The 26873-nt window shown below is 50.5% G+C and overlaps 1 protein-coding gene across 1 annotated transcript; it reads right to left on the reverse strand.

The window, feature by feature from the left end:
• Window positions 1-541: 541 nt before the first annotated feature.
• LOC143777058 (sodium- and chloride-dependent GABA transporter 1-like) lies at window positions 542-26046 on the reverse strand. Its single transcript, XM_077266998.1, has 14 exons — window positions 25738-26046; window positions 21999-22130; window positions 21355-21455; window positions 20656-20765; window positions 20197-20329; window positions 19392-19526; window positions 3516-3619; window positions 3275-3399; window positions 2467-2579; window positions 2264-2395; window positions 1671-1773; window positions 1474-1574; window positions 1226-1393; window positions 542-995 (listed from the first exon to the last, which is right to left on the reverse strand). The coding sequence occupies exons 1-14, from the start codon at window positions 25967-25969 to the stop codon at window positions 888-890; spliced, it is 1797 nt and encodes a 598-aa protein (XP_077123113.1). The 5' UTR covers window positions 25970-26046; the 3' UTR covers window positions 542-887.
• Between the last annotated feature and the right edge of the window lie 827 nt (window positions 26047-26873).

Raw genomic sequence — 26873 nt, forward strand, 5'->3', positions numbered from 1 at the left:
ACTTGTGAGAGTAGATTATATGGGGTAATTCAACTTTTATCTACACAGATCATGAGGTACATGCATCAGCTTCTTAATACAGCATAACAGGAAGTCTGAAGGACCTTTTACCAGAGAGAAAGTGAAACCAAAGTACAACAAGTATATGCATTACATTCAACTAAGCAAATACCAACATCGCCATCTACTGTCAGAAAAGTGTAAACTCCTGCACACAAATAAGTCTGTATCTGTTGCATATCTGCCGGCAGCCCCTCAGGGCTGCTCTATGCCAGACCCCTCCTCAGGGCTGCTGTGTGCCAGACCACTCCTACTCATCACTGCTCTGTGCCAGTCCCCTCCTCAGCGCTGCTCTGGGCCAGGTCCCTCCTCAGCACTGCTCTGGGCCAGGTCCCTCCTCAGCGCTGCTCTGGGCCAGACCCTCCTCAGCGCTGCTGAGCCAGGTCCCTCCTCAGCGCTGCTCTGGGCCAGGCCCCTCCTCAGCGCTGCTCTGGGCAAGGCCCCTCCTCAGCGCTGCTCTGGGCCAGGCCCCTCCTCAGCGCTGCTCTGGGCCAGGCCCCTCCTCAGCGCTGCTCTGGGCAAGGCCCCTCCTCAGCGCTGCTCTGGGCCAGGCCCCTCCTCAGCACTGCTCTGGGCCAGGCCCCTTCTCTGGACAAATGTTATATCTTGTCTGCAATTTTTCTGTTTATTCAATGTTTATTTTACATCATCTACAAATCTCTATATCAGGTAATCTATAATATAAGGCACTCAGGTGGGGTCGTCTGGGGGGTCGTACGCTGAGTGTGAGCTCTTCAGCCCGGAATGGGAGGTTAACAAGAAGAGATGGAATGAAAGGCTCAGCCACACGAAGGGATAAAGAACTGGGGGTCCATGTGACCCGGACGCTACACTCCTGGGATCTCTCGCGTGCTCCCATCCAGGCTGAGTCGGGGGCGCAGGCCATTTTTCTCCATGACCCTCTGCATTTGTGGCTGCGTCATATCCCGGAGGCGCTGGAGGATAGAAAGATGCGGAGAAGTAAAGAATGGAAACCTCACAGGCTTTAGTCCTACTGCCTGCAGAGCTGCAATCACAGCTCTGCTCATCTGCTACATAGTGCAGAGATCACACCATGCAGCTTTGGATGTGACTAGAGTCGAAAATCTAACATTGCAAAGTGAAATAAATGATTCAGAATTTTTGTAGATTTAACCTCTTAAGTAATTCACTGCCCGCCACTTACCTGGCTGACTGTGCCCGAGGAGGTGAGGAACAGGTACAACATGTAACTGGGGATCAGCACCATCGATGAGAGCGCCATGAGCCAGCCGATGCCCTGACCCCACGCCGGGTACACATAGCGGCCTAGTGTCAGGGGGGTCATCTCTACCACGCTGAATATAAAGACGCCCTGCACAGTGAGGGGGGATAGAAGAAACGTGAGCCCGACTGACCCCAATACATGACCCTATGGGAAGGCAGCGTCCTCACCAAACAGACGAAGGGGGTGAAATATGCCCAGCAGAGCTTCCACCAGGAGCAGGGCTGGTACCCAATCATCTCCTCGATGTCCTGGTAGAAGCGCTCTACTCCTGCCGTGGGAGAAGCGAAAATAGGGCATTGCTCACTATCGCCCCCTACAGGGCAGGGCAGGTACTGCACGAATCCGGCATCTCCAGGTCACTCACCGTAGCACCAAGATATAGCGATCGTCTCGAAGAAGACCAGGAACAGGAGGCACATGCCGCTGGCCGAATAGTAGTCGAAAAGCTTAAAGACGTAAATCCCCCCCTGGAATAAGAAAGAGGCAATGAGTATAGCCAATATGGCCCCCACCCGATGTTTGGCCACTGCGTAAAGTACGAACCCTAAATAATCATACAAGTAATCCCAACCATTAGAAAAACCTGGCTGCTTTCTTCCAAACAGCGCCGCCACTATGCACAGGTCGTGTGTGGTATTGCAGCTCCAAGTACGATGTGTAGAAGAAATACAAAACAAGGGTTCACAAACTTAATAACCCAGTGGATCGTATACACAGTTTACAGGTCCATGTCTTGTAAATTCAGTCCAAGGCATCAATGCCCAGACATGAGCCCACCTGCCGCAGCTGGGGCAGGACCAGGGCCACCGGACCCCAAGTACCTGGGTAATGTTAGAAAAGCCGACAGTTTACAGGTCCATGTCTTGTAAATTCAGTCCAAGGCATCAATGCCCAGACATGAGCCCACCTGCCGCAGCCGGGGCAGGACCAGTGCCAGGGCCGCCGCACCCCAAGTACCTGGGTAATGTTAGAAAAGCCGACGATGAAGGAGATGAAACAGACGATGGCGATGAAGATTTTCTTTCTGCTTCTCAGACATTGGGGATATTCATCCACCAGCGCGGTGATAAACCCCTCCACTGTGCAAAACTGGAGAACGGTAAGAAAATAAGGCAGCACAGAGGATTTCAGAAGAGAAACCTACTCGTCAATTCTCTTACCTGGCTGTCCAAACCCAACATGACAAGCATGGAGAAGAAGAGAATGGACCAGATGGGGGACATCGGCAGCTGGCTGACAGCCTGTGGATAGGCCAGGAACGCCAACCCCGGTCCTGAGGAGAGACCGCAATATAACAGCTGGCACAGCACTGCGCAAGAGTGATACAATGTATCTGACCGCACTGCACAAGAGTGATAGAATGTGTCTGATCACACTGTGCAAGATTGATACAATGTATCTGATCACACTGCACAAGAGTGATACAATGTATCTGACCGCACTGCACAAGAGTGATACAATGTATCTGACCACATTGCACAAGAGTGATACAATGTATCTGACCACACTGCACAAGAGTGATACAATGTATCTGACCACACTGCACAAGAGTGATACAATGTATCTGATCACACTGCACAAGAGTGATAGAATGTATCTGATCACACTGCACAAGAGTGATAGAATGTATCTGATCACACTGCACAAGAGTGATACAATGTATCTGACCACACTGCACAAGAGTGATACAATGTATCTGATCACACTGCACAAGAGTGATACAATGTATCTGACCACATTGCACAAGAGTGATACAATGTATCTGACCACACTGCACAAGAGTGATACAATGTGTCTGACTGCACTGCGCAAGAGTGATACAATGTGTCTGATCGCACTGCACAAGAGTGATACAATGTATCTGACCGCACTGCACAAGAGTGATACAATGCATCTGACCGCACTGCGCAAATTATGCAATGTATCAGTTTTGTCTGGTGTCACTTTAAGGATCGGTTCCATCTCTACCTGACGCCGCTAACTCCTGGATCGGTTTCTTGGTGATTTGTGACATGAACCCAACAATGGAGAAGATGACAAGTCCGGCAAAGATGCTGGTGAAGGAGTTAATCCCACAAACAATGATGGAGTCTCTAGAAGCAGAAAACATTGGGAGCGAAGTGAGTGCTGACACTGAATGACAATGGCATGATGGGAGTTGTAGTGTTGTACATACAGGTTGGAGATCTCTATAGGGTAAACGCCTCACCTGTATACATTATTGTGGAAGGAATTGTAGCTGCCCAGAGCAATGAGAGAACCAAGACCAAGTCCATAGGAAAAGAAGATCTGTGTGGCTGCATCCATCCAAACCTGAAAAAGAGACAATGCAGCATATTAGCACCATACAATTTTCTGCCTAACATAATATTCTGCCTCCAGTCACCACTAGGGGGAGCTCCCTGTATACAGAGATATATGATAAGATCCTGTCTGCAGCCACCACTAGGGGGAGCTCCCTGTATACAGAGATACGTGATAAGATCCTGTCTGCAGCCACCACTAGGGGGAGCTCCCTGTATACAAAGATACATGATAAGATCCTGTCTGCAGTCACCACTAGGGGGAGCTCCCTGTATGCAGAGATACATGATAAGATCCTGTCTGCAGTCACCACTAGGGGGAGCTCCCTGTATACAGAGATACATGATAAGATCCTGTCTGCAGTCACCACTAGGGGGAGCTCCCTGTATACAGAGATACATGATAAGATCCTGTCTGCAGCCACCACTAGGGGGAGCTCCCTGTATATAGAGATACATGATAAGATCCTGTCTGCAGCCACCACTAGGGGGAGCTCCCTGTATATAGAGATTGTAGCAATATGTTATATGTTCATGTGGCCTCTAGGGGTCTCACTACTTTTATGTGTGTTCTATATTCTTTGTTTTGCAACTTGTTGGATGTTGTTGTTCACTGGATTCATGTAATGGAGGTTGAGGCATGATGTGAATAAAGAGCCTGGAGATACTCAAAGAGTGTGATTCATGACAGAATTCATCAAACAGAACATGGTGGCAGCCGGGCACAGAACCTACAAATTCTCAGAGCTTATATGAGGCTGGAACTGCACAGATCACTGCAACTGTAAGTACAGATTCCCTGACAGTACAGCAAAATGGAGGCTGGTCTGAAGCCCCCTCAGAGACTGGATGTCACTTCATGTAATTCATGACAGAATTCATCAAACAGAACAGAGATACATGATAAGATCCTGTCTGCAGCCACCACTAGGAGGAGCTCCCTGTATACAGAGATACATGACAAGATCCTGTCTGCAGACACCACTAGGGGGAGCTCCCTGTATACAGAGATACATGATAAGATCCTGTCTGCAGCCACCACTAGGGGGAGCTCCCTGTATACAGAGATACATGATAACATCCTGTCTGCAGCCACCACTAGGGGGAGCTCCCTGTATACAGAGATACATGATAAGATCCTGTCTGCAGCCACCACTAGGGGGAGATTCCTGTATACAGAGAAACATGATATGATCCTGTCTGCAGTCACCACTAGGGGGAGCTCCCTGTATACAGAGATACATGATAAGATCCTGTCTGCAGCCACCACTAGGGGGAGCTCCCTGTATACAGAGATACATGATAAGATCCTGTCTGCAGCCACCACTAGAGGGAGCTCCCTGTATAGAGATACATGATAAGATCCTGTCTGCAGAAACCACTAGGGGGAGCTCCCTGTATACAGAGATACATGATAAGATCCTGTCTGCAGCCACCACTAGGGGGAGATCCCTGTATACAGAGATACATGATAAGATCCTGTCTGCAGTCACCACTAGAGGGAGCTCCCTGTATAGAGATACATGATAAGATCCTGTCTGCAGCAACCACTAGGGGGAGCTCCCTGTATACAGAGATACATGATAAGATCCTGTCTGCAGCCACCACTAGGGGGAGATCCCTGTATACAGAGATACATGATAAGATCCTGTCTGCAGCCACCACAAGGGGGAGCTCCCTGTATACAGAGATACATGATAAGATCCTGTCTGCAGCCACCACTAGGGGGAGCTCCCTGTTTACAGAGATACATGATAAGGTTCTGTCTGTAGCCACCACTAGGGGGAGCTCCCTGTACACAGATACATGATAAGATCCTGTCTGCAGCCACCACTAGGGGGAGCTCCCTGTATACAGAGATACATGATAAGATCCTGTCTGCAGCCACCACTAGGGGGAGCAACCTGTATACAGAGATACATGATAAGATCCTGTCTGCAGCCACCACTAGGGGGAGCAACCTGTATACAGAGATACATGATAAGATCCTGTCTGCAGCCACCACTAGGGGGAGCTCCCTGTATACAGAGATACATGATAAGATCCTGTCTGCAGCCACCACTAGGGGGAGCAACCTGTATACAGAGATACATGATAAGATCCTGTCTGCAGCCACCACTAGGAGGAGCTCCCTGTATACAGTTATACATGATAAGATTTTGTCTGCAGCCACCACTAGGGGGAGCTCCCTGTATACAGAGATACATGACAAGATCCTGTCTGCAGACACCACTAGGGGGAGCTCCCTGTATACAAAGATACATGATAAGATCCTGTCTGCAGCCACCACTAGGGGGAGCTCCCTGTATACAGAGATACATGATAAGCTCCTGTCTGCAGTCACCACTAGAGGGAGCTCCCTGTATACAGAGATACATGATAAGATCCTGTCTGCAGCCACCACTAGGGGGAGATCCCTGTATACAGAGAAACATGACAAGATCCTGTCTGCAGTCACCACTAGGGGGAGCTCCCTGTATACAAAGATACATGATAAGATCCTGTCTGCAGCCACCACTAGGGGGAGCTCCCTGTATACAGAGATACATGATAAGATCCTGTCTGCAGTCACCACTAGAGGGAGCTCCCTGTATAGAGATACATGATAAGATCCTGTCTGCAGCAACCACTAGGGGGAGCTCCCTGTATACAGAGATACATGATAAGATCCTGTCTGCAGCCACCACTAGGGGGAGCTCCCTGTATACAGAGATACATGATAAGCTCCTGTCTGCAGTCACCACTAGAGGGAGCTCCCTGTATACAGAGATACATGATAAGATCCTGTCTGCAGCCACCACTAGGGGGAGATCCCTGTATACAGAGAAACATGACATGATCCTGTCTGCAGTCACCACTAGGGGGAGCTCCCTGTATACAGAGATACATGATAAGATCCTGTCTGCAGACACCACTAGGGGGAGCTCCCTGTATACAAAGACACATGATAAGATCCTGTCTGCAGCCACCACTAGGGGGAGCTCCCTGTATACAGAGATACATGATAAGATCCTGTCTGCAGCCACCACTAGGGGGAGATCCCTGTATACAGAGAAACATGACATGATCCTGTCTGCAGTCACCACTAGGGGGAGCTCCCTGTATACAGAGATACATGATAAGATCCTGTCTGCAGCCACCACTAGGGGGAGCTCCCTGTATACAGAGATACATGATAAGATCCTGTCTGCAGTCACCACTAGAGGGAGCTCCCTATATAGAGATACATGATAAGATCCTGTCTGCAGTCACCACTAGAGGGAGCTCCCTGTATAGAGATACATGATAAGATCCTGTCTGCAGACACCACTAGGGGGAGCTCCCTGTATACAAAGATACATGATAAGATCCTGTCTGCAGACACCACTAGGGGGAGCTCCCTGTATACAAAGATACATGATAAGATCCTGTCTGCAGCCACCACTAGGGGGAGCTCCCTGTATACAGAGATACATGATAAGCTCCTGTCTGCAGTCACCACTAGAGGGAGCTCCCTGTATACAGAGATACATGATAAGATCCTGTCTGCAGTCACCACTAGAGGGAGCTCCCTGTATACAGAGATACATGATAAGATCCTGTCTGCAGCCACCACTAGGGGGAGATCCCTGTATACAGAGAAACATGACATGATCCTGTCTGCAGTCACCACTAGGGGGAGCTCCCTGTATACAAAGATACATGATAAGATCCTGTCTGCAGCCACCACTAGGGGGAGCTCCCTGTATACAGAGATACATGATAAGATCCTGTCTGCAGTCACCACTAGAGGGAGCTCCCTGTATAGAGATACATGATAAGATCCTGTCTGCAGCAACCACTAGGGGGAGCTCCCTGTATACAGAGATACACGATAAGATCCTGTCTGCAGCAACCACTAGGGGGAGCTCCCTGCATACAGAGATACATGATAAGATCCTGTCTGCAGCCACCACTAGGGGGAGCTCCCTGTATACAGAGATACATGATAAGCTCCTGTCTGCAGCCACCACTAGGGGGAGCTCCCTGTATACAGAGATACATGATAAGCTCCTGTCTGCAGTCACCACTAGAGGGAGCTCCCTGTATACAGAGATACATGATAAGATCCTGTCTGCAGCCACCACTAGGGGGAGATCCCTGTATACAGAGAAACATGACATGATCCTGTCTGCAGTCACCACTAGGGGGAGCTCCCTGTATACAGAGATACATGATAAGATCCTGTCTGCAGACACCACTAGGGGGAGCTCCCTGTATACAAAGACACATGATAAGATCCTGTCTGCAGCCACCACTAGGGGGAGCTCCCTGTATACAGAGATACATGATAAGATCCTGTCTGCAGCCACCACTAGGGGGAGATCCCTGTATACAGAGAAACATGACATGATCCTGTCTGCAGTCACCACTAGGGGGAGCTCCCTGTATACAGAGATACATGATAAGATCCTGTCTGCAGCCACCACTAGGGGGAGCTCCCTGTATACAGAGATACATGATAAGATCCTGTCTGCAGTCACCACTAGAGGGAGCTCCCTATATAGAGATACATGATAAGATCCTGTCTGCAGTCACCACTAGAGGGAGCTCCCTGTATAGAGATACATGATAAGATCCTGTCTGCAGACACCACTAGGGGGAGCTCCCTGTATACAAAGATACATGATAAGATCCTGTCTGCAGACACCACTAGGGGGAGCTCCCTGTATACAAAGATACATGATAAGATCCTGTCTGCAGCCACCACTAGGGGGAGCTCCCTGTATACAGAGATACATGATAAGCTCCTGTCTGCAGTCACCACTAGAGGGAGCTCCCTGTATACAGAGATACATGATAAGATCCTGTCTGCAGCCACCACTAGGGGGAGATCCCTGTATATAGAGAAACATGATAAGATCCTGTCTGCAGCCACCACTAGGGGGAGCTCCCTGTATACAGAGATACATGATAAGATCCTGTCTGCAGTCACCACTAGAGGGAGCTCCCTGTATAGAGATACATGATAAGATCCTGTCTGCAGCAACCACTAGGGGGAGCTCCCTGTATACAGAGATACATGATAAGATCCTGTCTGCAGCAACCACTAGGGGGAGCTCCCTGCATACAGAGATACATGATAAGATCCTGTCTGCAGCCACCACTAGGGGGAGCTCCCTGTATACAGAGATACATGATAAGATCCTGTCTGCAGCCACCACTAGGGGGAGATCCCTGTATACAGTTATACATGATAAGATTTTGTCTGCAGCCACCACTAGGGGGAGCTCCCTGTATACAGAGATACATGACAAGATCCTGTCTGCAGACACCACTAGGGGGAGCTCCCTGTATACAGAGATACATGATAAGATCCTGTCTGCAGCCACCACTAGGGGGAGCTCCCTGTATACAGAGATACATGATAAGATCCTGTCTGCAGCCACCACTAGGGGGAGCTCCCTGTATACAGAGATACATGATAATATCCTGTCTGCAGTCACCACTAGGGGGAGCTCCCTGTATACAGAGATAAATGATAAGATCCTGTCTGCAGCCACCACTAGGGGGAGCTCTCTGTATACAGAGATACATGATAAGATCCTGTCTGCAGTCACCACTAGGGGGAGCTCCCTGTATACAGAGATATATGATAAGATCCTGTCTGCAGCCACCACTAGGGGGAGCTCCCTGTATACAGAGATACATGATAAGTGTTGTGAATTTGCTTTTTGCTCCCTCTAGTGGTTACTAGTTTTTTGACTCTGGTTTTTCTGTCATTCCTTTTATCCGCACCTGGGTCGTTAGTTAGGGGTGTTGCTATATAAGCTCCCTGGACCTTCAGTTCAATGCCTGGCAACGTAGTTATCAGAGCTAGTCTTCTGTGCTCTTGTCTACTGATCCTGGTTCCAGTTATATCAGCTAAGTCTGCCTTTTGCTTTTTGCTATTTGTTTTGATTTTGTATTTTTGTCCAGCTTGTTCCAAATCTATATCCTGACCTTTGCTGGAAGCTCTAGGGGGGCTGGTGTTCTCCCCCCGGACCGTTAGACGGTTCGGGGGTTCTTGAATTTCCAGTGTGGATTTTGATAGGGTTTTTGTTGACCATATAAGTTACCTTTCTTTATTCTGCTATCAGTAAGCGGGCCTCTCTGTGCTAAACCTGGTTCATTTCTGTGTTTGTCATTTCCTCTTACCTCACCGTCATTATTTGTGGGGGGCTTCTATCCAGCTTTGGGGTCCCCTTCTCTGGAGGCAAGAAAGGTCTTTGTTTTCCTCTACTAGGGGTAGCTAGATTCTCCGGCTGGCGCGTGTCATCTAGAATCAACGTAGGAATGATCCCCGGCTACTTCTAGTGTTGGCGTTAGGAGTAGATATATGGTCAACCCAGTTACCACTGCCCTATGAGCTGGATTTTTGTATTCTGCAGACTTCCACGTTCCTCTGAGACCCTCGCCATTGGGGTCATAACAGTTTGCCAGGCCAGTATTAAATGTTTAATGCATTGCAGAAGAGGGATTATAAGAAAGAAGATTCTGAGTTTTTTTTTTTCTTCTTCCCCTTTACCTCAGAGTGGCTATGCTTGCTGCAGACATGAATGTCCAGACCTTGATTACAAGTGTGGACCAGCTGGCTACTCGTGTGCAGGGCATACAAGACTATGTTATCAGAAATCCTAGGTCAGAACCTAAAATACCGATTCCTGAACTGTTTTCCGGAGACAGGTTTAAGTTTAGGAATTTCGTGAATAATTGTAAATTGTTTTTGTCCCTGAGACCCTGTTCATCTGGAGATTCTGCTCAGCAAGTAAAAATTGTTATTTCGTTCTTACGGGGCGACCCTCAGGATTGGGCTTTTTCGCTGGCGCCAGGAGATCCGGCATTGGCTGATATTGATGCGTTTTTTCTGGCGCTCGGTTTACTTTATGAGGAACCCAATCTTGAGATTCAGGCAGAAAAGGCCTTGCTGGCTATGTCTCAGGGGCAGGACGAGGCTGAAGTGTATTGCCAAAAATTTCGGAAATGGTCCGTGCTGACACATTGGAACGAGTGTGCACTGGCCGCTAATTTTAGAAATGGCCTTTCTGAAGCCATTAAGAATGTTATGGTGGGTTTTCCCATTCCCACAGGTCTGAATGATACTATGGCACTGGCTATTCAAATTGACCGGCGGTTGCGGGAGCACAAAACCGCAAATTCCCTCATGGTGTTGTCTGAACAGACACCTAATTCGGTGCAATGTGATAGAAAAACCGCAAATTCCCTCATGGTGTTGTCTGAACAGACACCTAATTCGGTGCAATGTGATAGAAAAACCGCAAATTCCCTCATGGTGTTGTCTGAACAGACACCTGATTTAATGCAATGTGATAGAATCCTGACTAGAAATGAGCGGAAAATTCATAGACGCCGGAATGGCTTGTGCTACTACTGTGGTGATTCTACACATGTTATCTCAGCATGCTCTAAACGTATAGCTAAGGTTGTTAGTCCTGTCACCGTTGGTAATTTGCAACCTAAATTTATTCTGTCTGTAACTTTGATTTGCTCACTGTCGTCTTATCCTGTCATGGCGTTTGTAGATTCAGGTGCTGCCCTGAGTCTCATGGATCTCTCATTTGCTAAGCGCTGTGGTTTTACTCTTGAACCATTAGAAAATCCTATTCCTCTTAGGGGTATTGATGCTACACCATTGGCAGCAAATAAACCGCAGTATTGGACACAGGTTACCATGTGCATGACTCCTGAACACCGCGAGGTGATACGTTTCCTGGTTTTACATAAAATGCATGATTTGGTTGTTTTAGGGCTGCCATGGTTACAGACCCATAATCCAGTCTTGGACTGGAAGGCTATGTCAGTCTCAAGTTGGGGCTGTCGTGGTATTCATGGGGATTCCCTGCCTGTGTCTATTGCTTCCTCTACGCCTTCGGAAGTTCCGGAGTATTTGTCTGATTATCAGGATGTCTTCAGTGAGTCTGAGTCCAGTGCACTGCCTCCTCATAGGGACTGTGACTGTGCTATAGATTTGATCCCAGGCAGTAAGTTTCCTAAGGGGAGACTGTTTAATCTGTCGGTACCTGAACATACCGCTATGCGTTCATATATCAAGGAGTCTCTGGAGAAAGGACATATTCGTCCATCTTCTTCCCCTCTTGGTGCGGGATTCTTTTTTGTGGCAAAAAAGGACGGATCTTTGAGACCTTGTATTGATTATCGGCTTTTAAATAAGATCACTGTCAAATTTCAGTATCCTTTACCGCTGTTGTCTGACTTGTTTGCCCGGATTAAGGGTGCCAAGTGGTTCACCAAGATAGACCTTCGTGGTGCGTACAACCTTGTGCGCATTAAGCAAGGTGATGAATGGAAAACCGCATTCAATACGCCCAAAGGTCATTTTGAGTACTTGGTGATGCCTTTTGGGCTCTCCAATGCGCCTTCAGTTTTTCAGTCCTTTATGCATGACATTTTCCGGAAGTATCTGGATACATTTTTGATTGTTTATCTGGATGATATTTTGGTTTTTTCTGATAATTGGGATTCGCATGTGGAGCAGGTCAGGTTGGTCTTTAAAATTTTGCGTGAAAATTCTTTGTTTGTCAAGGGCTCAAAGTGTCTCTTTGGTGTGCAGAAGGTTCCCTTTTTGGGGTTCATTTTTTCCCCTTCTGCTGTGGAGATGGACCCAGTCAAGGTCCGAGCTATTCTTGATTGGACTCAGCCCTCGTCAGTTAAGAGTCTTCAGAAGTTCTTGGGCTTCGCTAACTTCTACCGTCGTTTTATCGCTAATTTTTCTAGCATTGTGAAACCTTTGACGGATATGACCAAGAAGGGCTCCGATGTAGCTAACTGGGCTCCTGCTGCCGTGGAGGCTTTCCAGGAGTTGAAACGCCGGTTTACTTCGGCGCCTGTTTTGTGCCAGCCTGACATCTCACTTCCCTTTCAGGTTGAGGTGGATGCTTCGGAGATTGGGGCAGGGGCCGTTTTGTCGCAGAGAGGCCCTGGTTGCTCTGTTATGAAACCTTGTGCCTTTTTCTCTAGGAAGTTTTCGCCTGCCGAGCGAAATTATGATGTGGGCAATCGGGAGTTGTTGGCCATGAAATGGGCATTTGAGGAGTGGCGTCATTGGCTCGAGGGTGCTAAGCATCGTGTGGTGGTCTTGACTGATCACAAAAATCTGATGTATCTCGAGTCTGCTAAACGCCTTAATCCGAGACAGGCCCGCTGGTCATTGTTTTTCTCCCGCTTTGATTTTGTTGTCTCGTATTTACCAGGTTCAAAGAATGTGAAGGAAGATGCTCTTTCTAGGAGCTTTAAGCCTGATGCTCCTGGAGTCGCTGATCCTGTTGGTATTCTTAAAGATGGAGTTATCTTGTCAGCTATTTCTCCGGATCTGCGACGTGTGTTGCAGAGATTTCAGGCTGATAGGCCTGAGTCTTGTCCACCTGACAGACTGTTTGTCCCGGATAAGTGGACCAGCAGAGTCATTTCCGAGGTTCATTCCTCGGTGTTGGCAGGTCACCCGGGAATTTTTGGCACCAGAGATCTGGTGGCCAGGTCCTTTTGGTGGCCTTCCTTGTCAAGGGATGTGCGGTCATTTGTGCAGTCCTGTGGGACTTGTGCTCGAGCTAAGCCTTGCTGTTCTCGTGCCAGCGGTTTGCTCTTGCCCTTGCCTGTCCCGAAGAGACCTTGGACACATATCTCCATGGATTTCATTTCTGATCTTCCGCTATCTCAGGGCATGTCTGTTATCTGGGTGATATGTGATCGCTTCTCCAAGATGGTCCATTTGGTTCCTTTGCCTAAGCTGCCTTCCTCTTCCGATCTGGTTCCTGTGTTTTTCCAGAACGTGGTTCGTTTGCACGGCATCCCTGAGAATATTGTGTCAGACAGAGGATCCCAGTTCGTTTCCAGGTTCTGGCGATCCTTTTGTAGTAGGATGGGCATTGATTTGTCGTTTTCGTCTGCTTTCCATCCTCAGACTAATGGACAGACGGAGCGAACCAATCAGACCTTGGAGGCTTATTTGAGGTGTTTTGTCTCTGCTGATCAGGACGATTGGGTGACATTCTTGCCGTTGGCTGAGTTTGCCCTTAATAATCGGGCTAGTTCCGCCACCTTGGTTTCGCCTTTTTTCTGCAACTCTGGTTTCCATCCTCGCTTTTCTTCGGGTCATGTGGAGCCTTCTGACTGTCCTGGGGTGGATTCTGTGGTGGATAGGTTGCAGCAGATCTGGAATCATGTGGTGGACAACTTGAAGTTGTCACAGGAGAAGGCTCAGCGCTTTGCCAACCGCCGCCGCGGTGTGGGTCCCCGACTACGCGTTGGGGATTTGGTATGGCTTTCTTCCCGCTTTGTTCCTATGAAGGTCTCCTCTCCCAAATTTAAACCTCGTTTTATTGGGCCTTACAAGATATTGGAAATCCTTAATCCTGTATCTTTTCGTCTGGATCTTCCTGTGTCGTTTGCTATTCACAATGTATTTCATAGGTTCTTGTTGCGGCGGTACATTGTGCCTGTAGTTCCTTCTGCTGAGCCTCCTGCTCCGGTGTTGGTTGAGGGCGAGTTGGAGTACGTGGTGGAGAAGATCTTGGATTCTCGCCTCTCCAGGCGGAGGCTTCAGTACCTGGTCAAGTGGAAGGGCTATGGTCAGGAGGATAATTCCTGGGTGGTCGCCTCTGATGTTCATGCGGCCGATTTAGTTCGTGCCTTTCATGCCGCTCATCCTGATCGCCCTGGTGGTCGTGGTGAGGGTTCGGTGACCCCTCACTAAGGGGGGGGTACTGTTGTGAATTTGCTTTTTGCTCCCTCTAGTGGTTACTAGTTTTTTGACTCTGGTTTTTCTGTCATTCCTTTTATCCGCACCTGGGTCGTTAGTTAGGGGTGTTGCTATATAAGCTCCCTGGACCTTCAGTTCAATGCCTGGCAACGTAGTTATCAGAGCTAGTCTGCTGTGCTCTTGTCTACTGATCCTGGTTCCAGTTATATCAGCTAAGTCTGCCTTTTGCTTTTTGCTATTTGTTTTGATTTTGTATTTTTGTCCAGCTTGTTCCAAATCTATATCCTGACCTTTGCTGGAAGCTCTAGGGGGGCTGGTGTTCTCCCCCCGGACCGTTAGACGGTTCGGGGGTTCTTGAATTTCCAGTGTGGATTTTGATAGGGTTTTTGTTGACCATATAAGTTACCTTTCTTTATTCTGCTATCAGTAAGCGGGCCTCTCTGTGCTAAACCTGGTTCATTTCTGTGTTTGTCATTTCCTCTTACCTCACCGTCATTATTTGTGGGGGGCTTCTATCCAGCTTTGGGGTCCCCTTCTCTGGAGGCAAGAAAGGTCTTTGTTTTCCTCTACTAGGGGTAGCTAGATTCTCCGGCTGGCGCGTGTCATCTAGAATCAACGTAGGAATGATCCCCGGCTACTTCTAGTGTTGGCGTTAGGAGTAGATATATGGTCAACCCAGTTACCACTGCCCTATGAGCTGGATTTTTGTATTCTGCAGACTTCCACGTTCCTCTGAGACCCTCGCCATTGGGGTCATAACAGATAAGCTCCTGTCTGCAGTCACCACTAGGGGGAGCTCCCTGTATACAGAGATACATGATAAGATCCTGTCTGCAGCCACCACTAGGGGGAGATTCCTGTATACAGAGAAACATGATATGATCCTGTCTGCAGTCACCACTAGGGGGAGCTCCCTCTATACAGAGATACATGATAAGATCCTGTCTGCAGCCACCACTAGGGGGAGCTCCCTGTATACAGAGATAAATGATAAGATCCTGTCTGCAGTCACCACTAGGGGGAGCTCCCTGTATACAGAGATACATGATAAGATCCTGTCTGCAGCCACCACTAGGGGGAGCTCCCTGTATACAGAGATACATGATAAGCTCCTGTCTGCAGTCACCACTAGGGGGAGCTCCCTGTATACAGAGATACATGATAAGATCCTGTCTGCAGCCACCACTAGGGGGAGATTCCTGTATACAGAGAAACATGATATGATCCTGTCTGCAGTCACCACTAGGGGGAGCTCCCTGTATACAGAGATACATGATAAGATCCTGTCTGCAGCCACCACTAGGGGGAGCTCCCTGTATACAGAGATACATGATAAGATCCTGTCTGCAGCAACCACTAGGGGGAGCTCCCTGCATACAGAGATACATGATAAGATCCTGTCTGCAGCCACCACTAGGGGGAGCTCCCTGTATACAGAGATACATGATAAGATCCTGTCTGCAGCCACCACTAGGGGGAGCTCCCTGTATACAGAGTTACATGATAAGATCCTGTCTGCAGTCACCACTAGGGGGAGCTCCCTGTATACAGAGATACATCATAAGATTCTGTCTGCAGTCACCACTAGAGAGAGCTCCCTGTATAGAGAAACATGATAAGATCCTGTCTGCAGCCACCACTAGGGGGAGCTCCCTGTATACAGAGATACATGATAAGATCCTGTCTGCAGCCACCACTAGGGGGAGCTCCCTGTATACAGAGTTACATGATAAGATCCTGTCTGCAGCCACCACTAGGGGGAGGTCCCTGTATACAGAGATACATGATAAGATCCTGTCTGCAGCCACCACTAGGGGGAGCTCCCTGTTTACAGAGATACATGATAAGGTTCTGTCTGTAGCCACCACTAGGGGGAGCTCCCTGTACACAGATACATGATAAGATCCTGTCTGCAGCCACCACTAGGGGGAGATCCCTGTATACAGTTATACATGATAAGATTTTGTCTGCAGCCACCACTAGGGGGAGCTCCCTGTATACAGAGATACATGACAAGATCCTGTCTGCAGACACCACTAGGGGGAGCTCCCTGTATACAAAGATACATGATAAGATCCTGTCTGCAGCCACCACTAGGGGGAGCTCCCTGTATACAGAGATACATGATAAGCTCCTATCTGCAGTCACCACTAGAGGGAGCTCCCTGTATACAGAGATACATGATAAGATCCTGTCTGCAGCCACCACTAGGGGGAGCTCCCTGTATACAGAGATACATGATAAGATCCTGTCTGCAGTCACCACTAGGGGGAGCTCCCTGTATACAAAGATACATGATAAGATCCTGTCTGCAGCCACCACTAGGGGGAGCTCCCTGTATACAGAGATACATGATAAGATCCTGTCTGCAGTCACCACTAGAGGGAGCTCCCTGTATAGAGATACATGATAAGATCCTGTCTGCAGCCACCACTAGGGGGAGCTCCCTGTATACAGAGATACACGATAAGATCCTGTCTGCAGCCACCACTAGGGGGAGATCCCTGTATACAGAGAAACATGATATGATCCTGTCTGCAGTCACCACTAGGGGGAGCTCCCTGTATACAGAGATACATGATAAGATCCTGTCTGCAGCCACCACTAGGGGGAGCTCCCTGTATACAGAGATACATGATAAGATCCTGTCTGCAGCAACCACTAGGGGGAGCTCCCTGCATACAGAGATACATGATAAGATCCTGTCTGCAGCCACCACTAGGGGGAGCTCCCTGTATACAGAGATACATGATAAGATCCTGTCTGCAGCCACCACTAGGGGGAGCTCCCTGTATACAGAGTTACATGATAAGATCCTGTCTGCAGTCACCACTAGGGGGAGCTCCCTGTATACAGAGATACATCATAAGATTCTGTCTGCAGTCACCACTAGAGAGAGCTCCCTGTATAGAGAAACATGATAAGATCCTGTCTGCAGCCACCACTAGGGGGAGCTCCCTGTATACAGAGTTACATGATAAGATCCTGTCTGCAGCCACCACTAGGGGGAGCTCCCTGTATACAGAGTTACATGATAAGATCCTGTCTGCAGTCACCACTAGGGGGAGCTCCCTGTATACAGAGATACATGATAAAATCCTGTCTGCAGCCACCACTAGGGGGAGGTCCCTGTATACAGAGATACATGATAAGATCCTGTCTGCAGCCACCACTAGGGGGAGCTCCCTGTTTACAGAGATACATGATAAGGTTCTGTCTGTAGCCACCACTAGGGGGAGCTCCCTGTACACAGATACATGATAAGATCCTGTCTGCAGCCACCACTAGGGGGAGATCCCTGTATACAGTTATACATGATAAGATTTTGTCTGCAGCCACCACTAGGGGGAGCTCCCTGTATACAGAGATACATGACAAGATCCTGTCTGCAGACACCACTAGGGGGAGCTCCCTGTATACAAAGATACATGATAAGATCCTGTCTGCAGCCACCACTAGGGGGAGCTCCCTGTATACAGAGATACATGATAAGATCCTGTCTGCAGTCACCACTAGGGGGAGCTCCCTGTATACAGAGATACATGATAAGATCCTGTCTGCAGCCACCACTAGGGGGAGCTCCCTGTATACAAAGATACATGATAAGATCCTGTCTGCAGCCACCACTAGGGGGAGCTCCCTGTATAGAGATACATGATAAGATCCTGTCTGCAGCCACCACTAGGGGGAGCTCCCTGTATACAGAGATACACGATAAGATCCTGTCTGCAGCCACCACTAGGGGGAGATCCCTGTATACAGAGAAACATGATATGATCCTGTCTGCAGTCACCACTAGGGGGAGCTCCCTGTATACAGAGATACATCATAAGATTCTGTCTGCAGTCACCACTAGAGGGAGCTCCCTGTATAGAGATACATGATAGGATCCTGTCTGCAGCAGCCACTAGGGGGAGCTCCCTGTATACAAAGATACATGATAAGATCCTGTCTGCAGTCACCACTAGGGGAAGCTCCCTGTATACAGAGATACATGATAAGATCCTGTCTGCAGTCACCACTAGGGGGAGCTCCCTGTATACTGAGATACATGATAAGATCCTGTCTGCAGCCACCACTAGGGGGAGCTCCCTTTATACTGTGATACATTATTTATTTTATTATTTACTTATGTGTTGCTTATATAGCACTATCATATTCTGCAGTGCTTTACAGACATTGTCATCACTCTCCCAAATGGGGCTCACAATCTAAATTCCCTATCAGTATGTTTGGCAGGAAGTTCAGGCGAACATGGCGAGAACACTCATCAGGTATCTTTGTTTACAAGGAGCTCCCCCTAGTGGTGGCTGCAGACAGGATCTTATCATGTATCTCTGTATACAGGTAGCTCCCCCTAGTGGTGGCTGCAGACAGGATCTTATCATGTATCTCTGTATACAGGGAGCTCCCCCTAGTGGTGACTGCAGACAGGATCTTATCATGTATCTCTGTATACAGGGAGCTCCCCCTAGTGGTGGCTGCAGACAGGATCTTATCATGTATCTCTGTATACAGGGAGCTCCCCCTAGTGGTGGTTGCAGACAGGATCTTATGATGTATCTCTGTATACAGGGAGCTCCCCCTAGTGGTGACTGCAGACAGGATCTTATCATGTATCTCTGTATACAGGGAGCTCCCCCTAGTGGTGGCTGCAGACAGGATCTTATCATGTATCTCTGTATACAGGGAGCTCCCCCTAGTGGTGACTGCAGACAGGATCTTATCATGTATCTCTGTATAAAGGGAGCTCCCCCTAGTGGTGGCTGCAGACAGGATCTTATGATGTATCTCTGTATACAGGGAGCTCCCCCTAGTGGTGACTGCAGACAGGATCTTATCATGTATCTCTGTATACAGGGAGCTCCCCCTAGTGGTGGCTGCAGACAGGATCTTATCATGTATCTCTGTATACAGGGAGCTCCCCCTAGTGGTGGCTGCAGGCAGGATCTTATCATGTATCTCTGTATAAAGGGAGCTCCCCCTAGTGGTGGCTGCAGACAGGAACTCTGTATGCAGGGAGTTTTTAAAGTCAGGGTGCACTCACCTCAGATTCTGACAGTTTGCTGAAGTTTGGGGTGATGTAGAATCGGATCCCGTCCATCGCTCCAGGAAGTGTGATCCCTCGGAAGAACAAGATTACTAGCATGAAGTACGGGTAGGTTGCGGAGAAGTAAACCACCTACAAGATGAAGGGGATAAGTGAATAAAGCTCTGGTGTTAGTTACTGATGATTTATATGGCGGCACACATGACACTGAGCCATAGGGGCGGTATATGCTGCCGTATAGGCTCTTCCACCATCAGTGGCGTAACTAGTGTCCGATGGGTCCTGGACCTGCCACCACCCCATGTTGGTCAGATGTTTGGGCCCATGTAGTGTTCTAAATCCTATAAGAACATACGCGTTGCGCCAACTCCCCCATTATGTAGAAATGTACTAATGTCCCCCATCCTGGGCATATCCTGATGTATCATCTATCCCTTGTCCTGGGCCCCATCCTGCGATACATGTCCCCTATCCTTGTCTCACCCTGGTATATACTGTATATACCCATTTTCTGAAGCCGACAACTGACTTCTGTGTGCAAGCGACGGGCAGCGCATAACGCCACTACCATGAGCCGCCTGTGACTGGTTTACTGACATCAGTTTCCGGCCTCTGATTGGCTGGAGGCATATAGTACAGCGCAGGGACCCGGCGAGTCTCTGCACCGCAATACACTTCAGCTGAATGTGCGTTCTCAGACTCACATCCAGCTGAAACATTCGCTGGTATCGGCGGGCCCCCCTCCAGCACGGTCGCGGCCTCTGTGACTGTGATCGTTACGCTCCTGTTCGCCATACTGCACCTTCCCAGTCCACTCCACTCCTTTCCAGATAGAGAAGTAAACCATGACCCAGGATAGGGCCAGGGTGCACGCCAGGGGCCAACGAATGTTCCCAGGTTCTCCAAGCCCGCTGGTGACCTGATGCATGTTCCTCCTGCAAACATAGAACAAAGGACAGGATTAGGGAAACATTAGCAGAAACAGCGCCACTCCTGTCCTCAGGTTAGAGGTGGTACTGCAGCTCATCTCCATTCACTCCAGTGCAGGGAATGTCGGTTGTTTGCTTTCTACTAACAGAATATAAGCGAAATAGGGCAGAGACGGCCAATCAAGAGAAGATCCCGGGATCCAGCTTTTAGAGAAGATTTACTGGTAATTTGCAGATGATTAAACCATATTTATGGAAACCCCCTTAAAGAGGATGTCTCATGTTAGTCCCTTTTAGGCCATACGGACACCCCAAATCCAGCCGACACTTACTCCCAAAACTCGGTGACGGCGCTGGTGAGGTTGGTGGTGTCGTTCAGCGAGTAGTTGGAGAAACATCGCTCTGTGTTCCAGCTGTTGTCACAGCTCTGCCAGGGCAGGGTCTTCTCAGCGGGGGAGGGAAGAGGAAGAGGATGAGGATGACAATGGCAACCCTAAAATATGACCCACCACTAAAATCTCCTCCTTCACATGAACTGGAGAACATGTTTATGGGGCTATTCTCCTTCCCCCATCAGGACACGACCCCTGGTTTGAGCCGGTCTCCGCCGCTCCTCTCCAGTGTTGGCGGCTTTACACTTCCTCGGCTGCTGCCTGGCATTGTGCTTACGGTGATCTCTTACTTACTAGTTGCTGCCCATTCCTCCCATGAACCTGGAGCTGATCAGAACTGGTCCCAGTAGTAAGATTATTCCCCCCCCCCCCCCCAGTAGGATCCAGTCTAACAATAATAATTGTCTCATTTAAAGGGGCCACAAACATTAGCAAATCCCTTGTATCTGGATTTTATCCCATCGGTGACCACCAGTGGGCGCCACTGTGAATGATTTGTATACTGCGGCGGTCAGGATCATCAATACCATAAAGTCAATATAACCCCCCTATTTCTGAGCCAGGACCCTCCAGCAATGAGAGACAGCCCCCTTTTAAAGGAGTATTGACCCTTTATTCCGGAATTCGTGATGTACTTACCGAGGAGAAGGAGTTAAAGAGATAATAAAGGGCCCAGGCGATGATCACAATGTAGTAAATGTTCAGCCAGAAGGAGAGCACCACGGCGGCCATCCCGACCCCTGCAGAGGACGAAGACAACCTCAGACACAAAGTACTAAGAGCGACCAATAGGATTAGTAGGAAAGTGACGGACGGCGACCGACATTGCAACGAAAACTTTCTTATAGACTTCGCCCAATAATTCTTCTCCATTTTCATGACCTCGTCTTGCTGTCAGTGGATGAAAATATTTGTTTTTTTACATCCAAACCCAACCTGACCCCAAAACGTCTTACAGCTGAGGGTTTGTTACAGTTGCACCCATTCTAGAGAACAATCCGGACTGGAAACTGATACATTGTAACAAACTGTCAGCAGTGGGATCTGAGCTGCCGGTACGTTCGGATACATATGTAGCTGGGAGAAGTAAACTGAGAAGATCCCATTCACTGACAGCAAGCAGAGGTCTCGGAAACGGTGAAGAATCGGAGCGCCACGTATTAGAAAGCTGCAGAACTTCTTCAAATACAGAAATTAGTTTTGCTTTGCAAAAAAAAAAAAAATGGAGAACGCCTTTAAGAAGAGCAAACCCAAACGGAAGCAATGAGAGTCTGTGACTTTACCTTTAAACATGGGGGCCAGCTTCCACACCCCGAGACCCCCAATAGACGTGAACTGCCCCAGAGCCGTCTCCAGAAAGAAGAGCGGGATCCCGGCAAAGACCAGAGTCAGGAAATAAGGGATGAGGAAGGCACCTGGCGGAGACACCATGACAACACTTACGGGCCGGGTGGTGGCACCATGACAGCACTAATGGGCCGGGTGGAGGCACCATGACAGCACTAACGGGCCGGGTGGAGGCACCATGGCAACACTAAGGGGCCGGGTGGAGGCACCATGACAACACTAACGGGCCGGGTGGAGGCACCATGACAGCACTAACGGGCCGGGTGGAGGCACCATGACAACACTAACGGGCCGGGTGGAGGCACCAGGACAGCACTAACGGGCCGGGTGGAGGCACCATGACAACACTTACGGGCTGGGTGGTGGCACCATGACAACACTAACGGGCCGGGTGGAGGCACCATGACAACACTAAGGGGCCGGGTGGAGGCACCATGACAGCACTAACGGGCCGGGTGGAGGCACCATGACAACACTTACGGGCCGGGTGGAGGCACCATGACAGCACTAACGGGCCGGGTGGAGACACCATGACAACACTTACGGGCCGGGTGGAGGCACCATGACAACACTAACGGGCCGGGTGGAGGCACCATGACAACACTAACGGGCTGGGTGGAGGCACCATGACAACACTAACGGGCCGGGTGGAGGCACCATGACAACACTTACGGGCCGGGTGGAGGCACCATGACAACACTTACGGGCCGGGTGGAGGCACCATGACAACACTAACGGGCCGGGTGGAGGCACCATGACAACACTAACGGGCTGGGTGGAGGCACCATGACAACACTTACGGGCCGGGTGGAGGCACCATGACAACACTAACGGGCTGGGTGGAGGCACCATGACAACACTTACGGGCCGGGTGGAGGCACCATGACAACACTAACGGGCTGGGTGGAGGCACCATGACAACACTTACGGGCCGGGTGGAGACACCATGACAACACTTACGGGCTGGGTGGAGGCACCATGACAGCACTAACGGGCCGGGTGGAGGCACCATGACAACACTTACGGGCTGGGTGGAGGCACCATGACAGCACTAACGGGCCGGGTGGAGGCACCATGACAACACTAATGGGCCGGTTGAAGGCACCATGACAACACTTACGGGCCGGGTGGAGGCACCATGACAACACTAACGGGCCGGGTGGAGGCACCATGACAACACTAACGGGCCGGGTGGAGACACCATGACAACACTAACGGGCCGGGTGGAGACACCATGACAACACTTACGGGCTGGGTGGAGGCACCATGACAGCACTAACGGGCCGGGTGGAGGCACCATGACAGCACTAACGGGCCGGGTGGAGGCACCATGACAACACTTACGGGCCGGGTGGAGGCACCATGACAACACTAACGGGCTGGGTGGAGGCACCATGACAACACTTACGGGCCGGGTGGAGGCACCATGACAACACTAATGGGCCGGGTGAAGGCACCATGACAACACTTACGGGCCGGGTGGAGGCACCATGACAACACTTACGGGCCGGGTGGAGGCACCATGACAACACTAACGGGCCGGGTGGAGGCACCATGACAACACTTACGGGCCGGGTGGAGGCACCATGACAACACTTACGGGCCGGGTGGAGGCACCATGACAACACTTACGGGCCGGGTGGAGGCACCATGACAACACTAACGGGCCGGGTGGAGGCACCATGACAACACTAATGGGCCGGGTGGAGGCACCATGACAACACTTACGGGCCGGGTGGAGGCACCATGACAACACTAACGGGCCGGGTGGAGGCACCATGACAACACTAACGGGCCGGGTGGAGACACCATGACAACACTAACGGGCCGGGTGGAGACACCATGACAACACTTACGGGCTGGGTGGAGGCACCATGACAGCACTAACGGGCCGGGTGGAGGCACCATGACAGCACTAACGGGCCGGGTGGAGGCACCATGACAACACTTACGGGCCGGGTGGAGGCACCATGACAACACTAACGGGCTGGGTGGAGGCACCATGACAACACTTACGGGCCGGGTGGAGGCACCATGACAACACTAATGGGCCGGGTGAAGGCACCATGACAACACTTACGGGCCGGGTGGAGGCACCATGACAACACTTACGGGCCGGGTGGAGGCACCATGACAACACTAACGGGCCGGGTGGAGGCACCATGACAACACTAACGGGCCGGGTGGAGGCACCATGACAACACTAACGGGCCGGGTGGAGGCACCATGACAACACTAATGGGCTGGGTGGAGGCACCATGACAACACTTACGGGCCGGGTGGAGGCACCATGACAACACTTACGGGCCGGGTGGAGGCACCATGACAACACTTACGGGCCGGGTGGAGGCACCATGACAACACTAACGGGCCGGGTAGAGGCACCATGACAACACTAACGGGCCGGGTGGAGGCACCATGACAACACTAACGGGCCGGGTGGAGGCACCATGACAACACTAATGGGCCGGGTGAAGGCACCATGTCAACACTTAAGAGCCGGGTGGAGTCACCATCACAACACTTACGGGCCGGGTGGAGGCACCATGACAACACTAACGGGCCAGGTGGAGGCACCATGACAACACTAACGGGCCGGGTGGAGGTACCATGACAACACTAATGGGCTGGGTGGAGGCACCATTACAACACTAATGGGCTGGGTGGAGGCACCATGACAACAATAACGGGCCGGGTGGAGGCACCATGACAACACTAACGGGCCGGGTGGAGGCACCATGACAACACTTACGGGCCGGGTGGAGGCACCATGACAACACTAACGGGCCGGGTGGAGGCACCATGACAACACTAACGGGCCGGGTGGAGGCACCATGATAACACTAATGGGCTGGTTGGAGGCACCATGACAACACTAACGGGCTGGGTGGAGGCACCATGACAACAATAATGGGCCGGGTGGAGGTACCATGACAACACTAACGGGCTGGGTGGAGGCACCATGACAACACTAACGGGCTGGGTGGAGGCACCATGACAACACTTACGGGCCGGGTGGAGGCACCATGACAACACTAACGGGCCGGGTGGAGGCACCATGACAACACTAACGGGCTGGGTGGAGGCACCATGACAACACTAATGGGCTGGGTGGAGGCACCATGACAACGATAACGGGCTGGGTGGAGGCACCATGACAACACTAACGGGCCGGGTGGAGGCACCATGACAACACTTACGGGCCGGGTGGAGGCACCATGACAACACTAACGGGCCGGGTGGAGGCATCATGACAACACTAACGGCCCGGGTCGGGTGGAGGCATCATGACAACACTTACGGGCCGGGTGGAGGCACCATGACAACACTTACGGGCAGGGTGGAGGCACCATGACAACACTAACGGGCCGGGTGGAGGCACCATGACAACACTAACGGGCTGGGTGGAGGCACCATGACAACACTAACGGGCTGGGTGGAGGCACCATGACAACAATAATGGGCCGGGTGGAGGTACCATGACAACACTAACGGGCCGGGTGGAGGCACCATGACAACACTTACGGGCCGGGGGGAGGCACCATGACAACACTAACGGGCCGGGTGGAGGCACCATGACCACCGGGCTGTGGGATATCGACACCTGGTCACCCGGCAGCAGAGAGGACTAAGACGAGGTCCTGCTCATCACTTTTGGTGACCCCGGCTTCTCACCTCCACCATTTTTTCCGCACAGGTACGGGAAGCGCCAGACATTCCCCAGCCCGATGGCGTAGCCCACGCACGACAGTAAGAAGTCAAATCTCCCCTTCCACGTCTCCCGCTCCTCGGAGCTGTCCTTCTCCTTCTTGGGGTCCGTGGCCGGGGCGGGCGTCTCGATGGGGGCAGCCTGGCGCCCCTCGCACGGTGAGTTCAGCTCCACGGAGTCTCGGTCTATCTTTCCCATCCTAGACGGGTCAAAGCGGGTGAGCGGGGGTCTAAGATCTCACCTCTATCTCTTCAGGAACATAAGGGTTAATGAAGTCCCGGGTGGGCACCACCTACCTTGTGAGGCTGCTCTACCTGTATTATCAGTGCCGTCTCCCCCGGATCCTGCACTCACAGTGAATGCCCGGGCACCGCCTGCCTCCTCCCGCCGCCCCCGACCCAAATCATCATTATCCCTCATATTGATCTGCTGTTAATGAACATCGAGTCCGTGTCGGATACAATCAACCATCAACAGCTCCGGTGAAGTGTCGCGGAAGGACAGAGATATAAGAGCGGCCCGGACCGTCACCCGCCACGTGCGACCCTCCAGACCCCCGGACCCTCATGTCTCTAGGTGGTCTTAAGTAAATAGAATTGGAAATAATCATCTGTTTGATGCTTGTGACAGGAGTCCTTCCTCTCTAACATTTTTAATTGACCCCCCCCCCCCAATTAATTGTTGGTTATTTGGATATGTTGATTTAAGCAGGGGTGGATCCCCGCTGCTGACTAGATTAAGCGTGGGCGGAGACTGCTGAGCAGAAGGCGTGGCTTATTCAGAAATGACACTTCCTGGCTACTTTTCGCTAGAATCATTCCTTTTCGGGAGGCGTACCGGACGTATTTGCTTACCGATGTGACTGCCTAATTTAATACTGTAATACAAGGTGCCGTCACTAGATGTCGCTGTTGTAAATGGTGTTTTATATATATATATATATATATATATAGGGCTGCGTCCAGGACGTGAGTTCAGTGCGTGGCTGAAGCCGCGTGGCAGGTAGAAATCTCTCATTACTAAGTGTTGATAAGAACATCGGCTGGAGACATGGAAAAGTCCCCACAGAAGGGTATATGGGATCCACATTGGGGACCGTCTC

This window comes from Ranitomeya variabilis, chromosome 5 (assembly GCF_051348905.1).
Source record: "Ranitomeya variabilis isolate aRanVar5 chromosome 5, aRanVar5.hap1, whole genome shotgun sequence".
Classification (NCBI taxonomy): domain Eukaryota; kingdom Metazoa; phylum Chordata; class Amphibia; order Anura; family Dendrobatidae; genus Ranitomeya; species Ranitomeya variabilis.

Coding starts and splice junctions, on each gene's coding strand:
- LOC143777058 (XM_077266998.1), bottom strand. CDS start 25,969: ATGGGAAAGATAGACCGAGACTCCGTGGAGCTGAACTCACCGTGCGAG. Junction 19,527..20,196: donor GAGTGGAGTGGACTGGGAAG/GTGCAGTATGGC, acceptor TTCATCTTGTAG/GTGGTTTACTTCTCCGCAAC. Junction 1,774..2,263: donor GCTTTTCTAACATTACCCAG/GTACTTGGGGTG, acceptor TTCTTATTCCAG/GGGGGGATTTACGTCTTTAA.